Genomic DNA, 11637 nt, shown 5'->3' on the forward strand with positions numbered 1-11637 from the left:
TCATTGGATATCTTTAATCCGATCCATTTTGTCTGCTAGTTTGTCTTCAAGTGCTCATAAATCTTTTTCATAATATTCTTTTAGTTTGAAGAGCTGCTGAAAGAATACAACAATGTCTGCACCCTCAGAGTTCGGATGCCAATCTCATCTAACCTAAACAACCCTCACAACTTCATCACCAAGATTTCCCGATATAGAAAGGCGGTCAATATTCCCAACAGCATGACAATCTTGGATGAACTTCTACCGATTTCGATTGAGATGGCAAAGAGAAACTTGAGGGGCATATGGAACTTAACGAACCCCGGGGTTGTGAGCCACAATGAGATGTACAAGAAGTACATCGATCCAAAGTTTCAGTGGGTGAACTGCACATTGGAATAACAAGCGAATGTGATAGTTACCCCTCGAAGCAATAATGAAATGTATGCATCCAACTTGAAGAACGAGTTCCCCGAGTTGCTACCGATAAAGGAATCACTGATTAAGTATGTCTTCAAACCCAACAAAAGAACCTGAACAGGTTCTCAGTTATCCCCATGATTAACATTTGCAAAACTGTTAGTTTGATTCATTTGTTACTATTATTGGCCTAGGCATTAATTTTACTTGAAAACTATAGGTATTTTGCATCTTTGATCCTTACTAGCTGCACCGGAGTTGTATCTTTGTTTGCTTAGCATACATTTAATGGAGGAATTGTCGTAAGCTAGTTTACAATTTGTGTCATCTGCATCCCGTCAGGTGGATATTTTTTACGTTACTATTTGTTGAATATATAGCTTTAAACACTCATGTATGTCTTTCATGGAAAAGCTGCATTTACCTTATCATTTATTTGTTTTGAATAGTGATCACACAATAAAATAGACACTAAAATTTTATTTAAACTTTTTCAGGAAAATCCACGAGTAAAAAGGGAATTGCTACTACTGTTAAAAATAAATTCACAAATAATTTCTAACATTAATTCATATTATCTATTCATAAAGATAATTATATGATTACAAAGTAACTTGCCTTGCGTAGTAATAACATTAATCCATATTAGATAATTATTTGATTACAAAGTAACTTGCCTTGCGTAGTAAGAAATATTTTCAAACTATGTTTATTATTTTCGATCAATATAAATGTATTAAGTTTACTGTTTTACATGCGTGATAACTATCATATCTACTAAAATCATATACCTGCAATAATATACATATAATATAAATTATATATATTAAAATTATGTTTATGCATAAGTTAAAATTATATTTTTACAATATTAAAATAAAAATAAAAGTTATTAGTAAAATGTGCCATGGAAAGGTATGTTTTCAAAATTCATGCAAGAGTGGGACTGAGGACAATGAAACCAAATTTGTCTCTATGTATATTTGATTGGGTGAAGAAAGCTGTGGTTCATGTGCCTGAAAATTTCACTCTAAATTCAACCAAGTTATTAAGAACAACTTTCCTCAGCCTATGTCATTCGAACTCAATAATGAGTTTAAATGTTTTTCTAATACGAGTATGTTCAATTTTTCTCCAAAAAAAATTATATATTTGGAAGATTAGACCTTATGCCTATGTTCGAATGAGTTGGACCGAACACCATGGCGTATGAAGGAGAGGCATTCACTAGTCTATTCAGGAATGAGACAACATCATCCGTTGAACTGAGAAAATATCGAGCACTTGTCCGAGTGCGTCCAACTGCACAGGAGTAGTAGTTATCTCCTTGGAGATCAAGCACGCTCCATGAGATCTTTTCCGGTACCGATGGACGTTGTAAACTCTCGCTACTATAATAAGTTCTGGGTTTTCGGTCAGGAGTCGGGAACGGTTGTTGCGACTTTGTTAGTGATGATGATTTAGCTCCACTTCTGCTTGCCGGAAGCTTCAATTGAGGACTTCTTTCGGCAGGTAATAACTTTGGCCCGTCAAATGGCTTGCTTCTTGCCACACTTAATGCATTGAAAGATAGCTCGGGTTCGAAAAAGGTGTAAACATCTTCGTCCTGGTGAAGTGATGAAAAACAATCACATCGGAAAAATACACCGGTGTTGGACATGAGTACTTCAAGAAAAATAAGAATTTGCATAAAGCAAAGATGCACGAGAATTTTACCTTCCCCAGAAAATGCCCGATGCAAATAACATAATTGATCGGTGTTGTCATCGATTTACTGTGAACAATCTCTCCTAAAATACGATCAATGGCTGCCCCCTGGATTACAACGAAGTTATCATATATGCAAGCATGCATCTCTGATGCGCTAAAAAATGTATATGTATGGTTAATAGGTGGTTACCTTCGATACGCCAACTGCTCGCACCTCAACTGAACGACTTCCTTGAACAACATCGACAGATGCATTTGAAATTGGTCCGGTCCAGAGATGCTGCAGCATGTCTCTTGCTTGAAGTCTTCCAAATTCAACATCTATGGACACAAATAACATGAAAGGAAATGCGAGGGCCGGATAAACAGGGTTGGAACTTGGAAACCAAACAGGCTAGGTACCTGCATACTTGTAATTCCACACAAGCGATGTGTCCCGGAAATCAAAATGTGATCTTGGTGTTCTTTCGGTGAAATACTCGAAAACATGCTGCCAACATACCATTGGCTTTCATTATAAGAGGTCAAAAAGAAAATATGTTAAGTATAATTTGATTACCTTCACACTATCAACCCATTCCAAATTCAAGTGTTCTGGCATTGTTGTCATCCAGTCTCCCTTCGTATGTCGTAGAAACATACCGTTTTCTGCAGCCAACCACATGTTGTACTTCCCGAAGTTCTGCAAGAGCAATCAGTTGGTTCCAATTGAGGATGAGCCGCAGTTTAGACCAGAAAGAAAGATATAATGATATAAATCTGAGCATACCTTATCCAAAACACGCCTGTCGCTCCCACTGAGGACAACCACCGTCGTCTTTGGATCATTACAGAGAGTTGTTAAGGGTTCTCCTAACTCCGGATGCAATTTAAGTTCCATTTCCTTGATTTGACCGCCTCTACTCCCCGGAGTGTCTATTGGTTCGGTTAATGTTGCATTAAAACCCTGAGTTTCGGGACATCCCCAAGATGAGGAAAACAACATTGGAAGCATACACAACTTAGAAAAGTGGATTTGTCGATATTGGTACAACAAGAAGCACTGCATTGAATAAAGCTTTTACTGCGAAAGGGACATTTGACAATTACAGAGCTTTTAGATTAACCGATCATACCAGTATTAGCAGTCGGTTGCTAGACAACAAATAACGTTCCATTGCATCGTTTTGAGGAAGCTCGGGAGGCACTTTGCTTGACCTCAGTTGTGCTTCTACAACAGTGTCGTTCAATTCACTGGAATTTCAGAATTAGTACAAATAATCACTAGCATTTACATCCTTGTTAAGACACATAAGCTACATACAACTTTCCGAAATGCAGAGGACGAACTTGGCAATTCCAGACTTCAGAAACTAGTGTGGGATAACACCACTTAAATTTTCAGAAATGAGCGATTCAAAAAGACTATAATGATTAACCAAAATGTTTTGAACAAACATGAGAGTTTCGGCACTCTAGTACAAGAGGAAAAGGACCAAAAGATATATTTCAGAATTTGAAAGAAACATTGTATGCATACCTTACAAATGTTTCAGCCCATTCTTGAGCTGTATGCATTATTACATGATGAAAATTTTGGCAGTGTCGCTTCTCCCTTTCTTCGGCTGGCATGTTCAAAGCCTGCCCGATCGAAGCAGCCACTTCGATGATGTTCCAAGGATTCACTAAGATCGCTCCTGCACCCAGAGATTGTGCGGCACCGGCAAACTGCAAGATAAACCAAGCATATCGAAAGCACCATGATCGTTACTTCAATAGCAAGAATGTTCATTAACTTACAAGTCGTCTATGCAGAACGAAAATCAAGTCCTCTGGAAACTATTTTCATTCAACGCCAAAAAACACGGCATGAAAACTTTTAGGTTGTAAGCAATTACTTCACTGAGAATGAGGACTCCTTTCTTTGCGTCTTGGCAAGCAACAAACTCGTAACTAACGAGGTTCATACCATCCCTTAAAGATGTCACAATTGCTACATCTGAAGAAACAAGGAAATTTTATTGTTTATAGAATGCAATGCACAATCTAATAACAGTTTATCGAAGAATTCAGCGCATTGAAAACATGATGGATAAAGCTAGTAACAATGTCAACGACCATAACTTCATAAAAAAACCTCTAAGTTCAGTTATGATTCATTATAGAACCATCTGTCTTATCTTAGAACCATTCAATGGAGTCGCAAGTTTCTGAAAATTGCATGTGATAAACCATTCAATGTGCTAAAATATGAGTATCTATAGAAGTGAGACCGAAATCTTTATTCGTTCCTTAAGTACTAACTGCAGTTGCAAGTACAATGGACTAACAAATTAAATCTACATCTGATCGCAAAGAGCATTACTTAAAAGCAAAAGTAAAAGAATGAGAAGCTAATTTTGAAAAAGTTCAATGGTGATCCAGTACCAGTAACAGCATATAACGCACATAGTGCATGAAAGTTGAGAGAGCGGTCCTATAAACACAAAAGAAATGCATTAGAATGATTTTCTTTGTGATTGAAATCCATGAAATTAACAAAAAATACAGTACAAACAATGAACGCTGGTAGAAACACTAGGATGAAACCGAAAAATCAATGATCATAAATGGTTTCAATTTTAATTCATTAAGAAACATTTATTTCAGAATAATCCATGCATACACAACCTGAACTTTGGCCTATTATAACTGGTGTAATTCATTTTTAGTAATGATTCAAGTCTGAGGCATACTGCTGAATCCAGATAAAACCGACCATGACAAATTCTCAGCTATACTGTAATTCCAAATCAAGGAAAATGAGAGTATTATTGTCCTCAGAAGTCATACAAGGAAAATGATTTAACTCGAGGTATTGATGAAGCTAGAAAATAAAATACTAAGAAAACATATCAAGCATTACGTATTGGTTTCAGATGTCAAAGACATACCAGGTGGTGTATGGGAACAGCAGTCAATGTTCCAAATCGTCCATTAATACGTCCAACAATTTCATGAACCTGGCTCGTAAGTTTCTGATCTGTGAATAAAAGTGAGAAAATAAGGATTACATTTAGCTAACCATGTTGATAAACAGTATCTGAGCAATATATCAAGAAACAAGGGAATGAAAAGAGCGTACATTCAGGAACATCGGTTCTTGTTGGCACTGCAATTTGCAGCAAAACTACCTTACCACACCAGTACGGATTTTCCTCAAGGAACTTTTCGAATGCCAGTAGCTTTTGTGGAATTCCTTTGATCATATCAAGACGATCGACGCCAAGCATTACCTGCCAAGCTTGTGCAGTTAAAAGAATAAGCACCTGGACAACAAATAACTATATTACTCAGACTTAAGTGTGTCGGATATATGGAAAATTAAGAATTGAAGTACATAATAATGCCATAAGGTAATAATGCATCTACCTTTCGGCCTGCAAACCTTTCTTTCAATTCTTTGATGTGTTCTTGGACTTGAGAAAGCTTAAGAGCTCGTATGAACCTGTCCGAGTCTATGCCAATTGGAAACTAAAGTTTCAAGCATTGAATAAACAAAAATTTAGTATAAGCGTCTGTTGGAGTTCAACTAAAGCAACAAGAAGCTAGGAAGAACACAAAGGCATCAGAACAATCGAGTGAAAACATATAAAAGGACCCGAACATACTGCAGCGACACGGGTCATCCTTCCTTGATCCTCAACACCTTCAGGTGTCCCTTCAAGTCCGAGAATTTGAGTACAGGCACTAACAAAATGTCTGGCGTAGTCATAGGTATGAAAACTGGAACAAGCAAGAAAGTAAATGTAATGGTCATCTAAGCACTTTAAAGTCAGTAAAAATATAGTAGAAACTTACCCAACCAAGTCAGCTGCGAGAACTGAACGCAAAAGCTCGGATCGGGATGGCAGTGTCCTATGAATTTCGGAAGAAGGGAATGGCGTATGGAGAAACCAACCAACTTTCATTTTGGTGTTATATTTCTTCAGGCATTCCGGAAGATACATGAGGTGATAGTCATGGCAACAAATGACATCTCCATCTTCGTAGTTTGCATTTACGACATCAGCAAACATTTGATTCGCTTTCTTATATGCAGCAAACTGTGTCTGGAAACTTCTTGTTGTAGCGAGGCGATCTTCTTGTGGAAGTCCAAGATAGTGAAAAAGGGGCCACAAAATGTTGTTGCAATAACCATTGTAGTACTGATGAACAATCTCTTCATCGAGAAAGACCGGGATACACCGCTGCAAAGATAAAGTGCATTCGATCTGAATTACTTATATCACATATAATCAGACTGAATTCCAACAAGAATGCTTAAATTGCAACTAAATACCTTTTCGGCCAATGCTTTAGTAAGAGCCTTTTGTCCAATCTCATCCGGAACATTTACACCGGCCCATCCAATCCACCTTGCTTCGAACTCCTTGACACCTGTGAATTTAAATCTAAAATCGTTAGATTCCTATATGGAAAGTGGATCAGTGTAAGCACATGGACCAGTTAGACAACATAGTCGTTACCATACCCAAAAGAGCACTCACTAGACCTCCAGCACTTATTTCCAGCGACCACGAGTCTTCACCTCTCCGAATCGCTGAAACCGGAAGCCTATTTGCCACTACCAGAAGTCGTTGCCGGAAAGGCCTTACAACTGCAGCCTCTTCCAAGTATTGCTCAAGTAAAGCAACTCCGGAGTTGTCACCTTCTCGATAAAATCGGCCATTCTCAAATACGTCATCTCCCCTGTGATTATCAATCAGGTCATTCGTATATGAAGCTCTAATGTTCTTCCTTTGCTCCCTTAACACTCTTTCTCGCAAAAGACGTTCAACACGAGTTGATATATGGCTCGTGTTACCGTTGTACTTGTTTCCAGTCATATTGTCGATATCCAACTAGATGACCAATACGGATTTGCATTTTAGTAAATTAAAACATAGTATAGTAACAAAGAATTAAATAAATTCACGTACACTTTCAGACAAAATTATTCGAACTTAAGTCAGGAATAACAACCTTCTCTTTTTCACTGAGACCCTTAAATGGTTATACTTATTGTAGCTTTTGAATTGCTTCTTTTGTTAGAAGGATCAAGAAATCATTCCTATCCCTATAAACAAAACAATAAAACATAATGAATAAAGAAAATAATGCGATAAGTATTGTTCTGAGTTCAAAAAATAAAATGATGTGACAACTGTTATTTGGGGTTCCCTTGTAATGGAAGAAAGCCCCCATACTATACTATTAAAAACACAAATTAAGTTGATACTAAATATATTTTTTTATCATAAAGTCAAAGTAAATTTTAATTTAATGTCATAATTCTAATAACATATATGATCATTTTTACACATGTTTTTTTAATCAAAAGGTAACTAATAATATGTAAACATATAAAAATGTATGTTCGTAATTCTAAACCCGAACTAAATCTTACTGGAAACCTAAATTTCATTACAAAAATTAACCTTATCAAATTGGGTCGAACCCATCCGTGTTGTTTGTTATCCCTAGACAAAGTATACTCTTAAGTTAGCATTTGTTTATTTTCTATATGAAATCTCAAAAATTACATTATGTATATAAGAATTTGAAGAAGAAGAAAAAACATTAACTTAAAAAAAAAAGAGTCGAGTTTTGAGTATAATGTCTTAGACCAAATTAACACGACAAAAATATGTTTTAATATGAACTATATTAACCAATATCACATTATATTGATAGTTGATAATGGGAAATTTGTGATAATTTTATTTATATTTTTAATAATTTTGATCCATTTCCATCAAACAATGACAGAATAATAATAAAAACTAATTAATGAATTTATTTTTTCAGTTTTTTATATATTATGTCAAGTAACATCCCAACTAGTTCATAAGAAAGTAACATTTCAACTATATTTATTTTATTATTACACATGAATTTTGACCATTTTTTATCAGGGGAAAGTCCAATTACTCCATAATGTTTGATAAAAAGAAGGGGGAAAATATCAGTATAAAACGTAAATGTGACATGGATATAAATATGATTGGTAAATGTGATAATTACGGTGTAAGAGGAATGAAGGAAGACCTGGTCCTGCAGGGGAAATGAATCGAACACCTTGTGGTCTTCAAGAATGGTGAAAATGAACAAACAAAAACATGTATTTGATGAAAATAATAATGAATGAAGTAGATGAGAGGAAGCGTTTGCATGGTGGGTTTGTTGTTTTGTGTGGAAGATGAAGGCAAGTGGTGTTGGAGTTATTGGGTGAGACTGAGAGAAAGAGAGGTATGGGTGAAAAGGATGGATTGGTGTGGCAGGGAATTTACAGAAATTTGTCATACATGCAGGAGTGGTTGGGACTTGGGAAACCTACCATAGAGTGGGGCCCTTTCCTTTCGGACTCCATGGGTTGGCCTGAGACGCTTCATGCAATCAGTAGCTACCAGTCGGGTAAACTACGTAAATGGTCACTTGCATTATGGTATTATTCAATTTTGGTCACTTGCGTTATCGTATTATTAAGTTTTGATCACTTGGATGTTGAATGTCGTTAGTTTGATTACGTGACCCGTTAATAAAATGATTGAATTTTTATTTTAACTCCTACACTTCATACCCCCAATATTATCATCTTCTTCTCGCTTCTTCTTCAGACATTTCTGCTCTATTTGCCTCATTTCAAGGACTCATGTTGCATTTAAGGAATAATGAAAGATTTCCAACTTCCGATAACAAATAATAACACCACAAGTTCATAGAAAAATAGGAGCTTAGAATTTAGAGATAAAATGAAGCTTAGTAATCTCAAACTAAAATTCAATTTTCAAAGATTGAGTTTGCACGATGCCAAATCCAACAAGGAACAAGAAGACAAATCAATGGACCCAAATAACTAATAATTGGATATCACTCTTCCTGGTGATTTTTTCTTGAGAAAACGCCTTCGGTAAAACATAATCAATGGATCCAAACAACTCGATAAGGGGATCTATGAATTTAGCCATTGAACTCAATCCAAAATCCATGATCTTCAACGTCAAATATTTATTTTTCCTAAGAACAAGGAGTTTTCCGATTTTAGATCCCTATGGATCATTGTTAACCCCTGCGGCCTATGCGATCAGTCGTACCGTCGTTGACGCATCGGCCACCGAGTACCTCATTTCCACGAAGACCCGATCGAACAACTCACTGCCATAGCAGAGTTTCAGTACTAATTGAATGTCAGTTTGATCTTCGTAAACGTTATGGAGGTCGGCCACGTTCGGATGTGACGAAATGTTCTCGATGATTTTTTGCATCACATAGATTTTGTTACTCAACAATGCATCAGAGATGGAAACATGGTATTGTGTCATCAATAACATTTTCATTGAAGAAGCTCTAGTTTTCTCGACCCGAGGTGGTGGCGTCACCATGGTGGTGAATCTTTTCAGAGTTTTAATAGTGAATTATCTATATTTTTTACGATCTTCATCACTTCTTTTTATACCTTTTCTTACAACTAAAATTCACCTAATTTGACTTCAAATAATTAAAACTAATCATTAGAAACAAAAAGGCTATTGCAATGAAGTTGATATGTCTGAAGAAGAACTGGGGAGAAGATGAGTAATATTGAGGGTTAGGGAGAAAAAAACATAAAAAATGGATAAATTGAAATGTATTTCCTAAACTAATATGAATTTACATAAAGACTCATAATCATTATTTTGTCTAAAGTTTATGGGTTAAATTATAATTAAACCATTTTATTAATGGGTCATGTTATCAAACTAACGACATTCAATGTTCAAGTGACCAAAATTTAATAAGATGATAACACAAGTGACCAAAACTTAATAAAACAATTACATAGATGACCAAAACTTATTTTTTTTGAAAGAAAAGTGACCAAAACATAATTCACATATTATCTACGTAGAAATGATGTAATTTTAATTTTATATATTTATCATGTCACTTCAATAAACCGTTAAAGGCTTAATGATCGTTAATCTTTAGTGACCACATCTTAATTTAAACAAAAAAAAATATCCAAATCTTATGTTTTTTTTAATTCAATGAGAAAAAATTTATAAAACTCAAACGGAAATGATCATTTTTGTACTGTACCCTCCCAGTTTTCCCTGCAGTACTTTCGCGGCCACAAAACATTTGATCTCATGCCCACCTAAAAAAACTGAATCAAATATTATTAACATTATTTTTCCCTAAATTTTACTCATCTAAAAAATTATTTTTTGTGACGTATATTTTTGAATAATTCTTATTTTTACCTCAAAGCACTTAATGCATACATTGTAAATTTATTGAGGTGATAAAATAATTGAAATATGCGGTAAAATTAGGCTAATATTGTAGGCCTAAAATTATTGGAGGTTATAGGCAGTTCAAAATTTATTTTAGGATATATGACATTTATTATAGTATAGGGTGAACTCGTCACTCCTACGTGATGAGTATACCCGGATATTATTATTTAATGAATCCAAGCATCTGGGTCTTATGGGGTTGAATTTTTTTTATAATTTTTCTTTGAACTTGTCACTCACATGTGACGAGTTCCATTAAAATATAATAAATTTTATAAACAAAATAATATATTTTTATTTATTTAAAAATTAAAAAAAAGAAAAAATACAGGAGAATTCGTCACGTGAGGGTGACAAGTTCCTTATTATTTTGAATATGATAGTTGCCACCTGAATGTTGGACATTATACATATTCAAACGGCAAGTCCATTAGAACTCGTCACATTGGGGTGACGAGTTATAGCATCCCAATTGATAATTTTTAGTATAAATAGGAATGAGTTGATGGTGTTTATATGAGAATAAAGACAATGTTTTAAGAATAAAAAAAATGAATCAGTGAGAACAAATTGAGTATTATTTTTTGAATTGTGATTATGATTTTGACGACTCTAAATCCGACGATTATGATTCAAGATTATCTTCATATGATGAGTTGATATACCAGGCATTTATATCAATGGTTGAGGAAGATAAGTAGAAGAAGGAAGTTGAAGAAGAGTTGAAAAAGTCAATGAAAATCAAGAAGAAAAAGACGAAAGACAAGTATTAAGACATACCAATTCGGCGTAGCAATAATTTATAGAAAATGATGAAAAAAATTAAAAAAAAATTGAAAAGAAGAAAAAGACAAAAGAAAAATATGAAAACTTACCGATCTGATGAAGTAAACAAATTTAAAGAGAGTTGAAAAAAATTAAAATAATTGTTGAAATTTTTTATTTTGATGCTATAAATATATGTATAAATTTAACTTTACTAATTAAGTATTATTGTATTAAGTGAAGTTATTTATGAATATTTTTCAATTATGTACAGAAAAAGAATAAATTAAAATGGAAGTTGAAAATAAGGATGTTGAAAATACATAAACACACATAAAACTGTAATCCGTAAAATATGAGGTGAAATATAATAATGTAGAGAAGTACATAAACATAATTAAAAGAACTACATCAAAAAAAACATGAACTAAACACAATTATAAAGGCTTTATCCTCTAGGTTGATATTTTTAAAGATTCGA

At 34.5% G+C, this 11637-nt stretch overlaps 1 protein-coding gene and 1 pseudogene across 1 annotated transcript; one reads left to right on the forward strand and one right to left on the reverse strand.

Moving 5' to 3' along the window:
* The window catches only part of LOC120143926, a 32576-nt pseudogene extending 32057 nt beyond the window's left edge, over positions 1 to 519 (forward strand).
* A 1027-nt stretch (positions 520 to 1546) lies between these two features.
* LOC120143927 (alpha,alpha-trehalose-phosphate synthase [UDP-forming] 1-like) lies at positions 1547 to 6959 on the reverse strand. The gene is made up of 17 exons (XM_039158124.1): positions 6605 to 6959; positions 6413 to 6510; positions 5932 to 6320; positions 5742 to 5856; positions 5503 to 5604; positions 5216 to 5366; positions 5025 to 5113; positions 4519 to 4567; positions 3990 to 4090; positions 3632 to 3819; positions 3228 to 3345; positions 2882 to 3058; positions 2672 to 2794; positions 2515 to 2602; positions 2303 to 2433; positions 2119 to 2217; positions 1547 to 2008 (listed from the first exon to the last, which is right to left on the reverse strand). The coding sequence occupies exons 1-17, from the start codon at positions 6957 to 6959 to the stop codon at positions 1547 to 1549; spliced, it is 2835 nt and encodes a 944-aa protein (XP_039014055.1).
* Between the last annotated feature and the right edge of the window lie 4678 nt (positions 6960 to 11637).

This window comes from Hibiscus syriacus, unplaced genomic scaffold (assembly GCF_006381635.1).
Source record: "Hibiscus syriacus cultivar Baekdansim isolate YM2019G1 unplaced genomic scaffold, ASM638163v2 tig00110865_pilon, whole genome shotgun sequence".
Taxonomy (NCBI): domain Eukaryota; kingdom Viridiplantae; phylum Streptophyta; class Magnoliopsida; order Malvales; family Malvaceae; genus Hibiscus; species Hibiscus syriacus.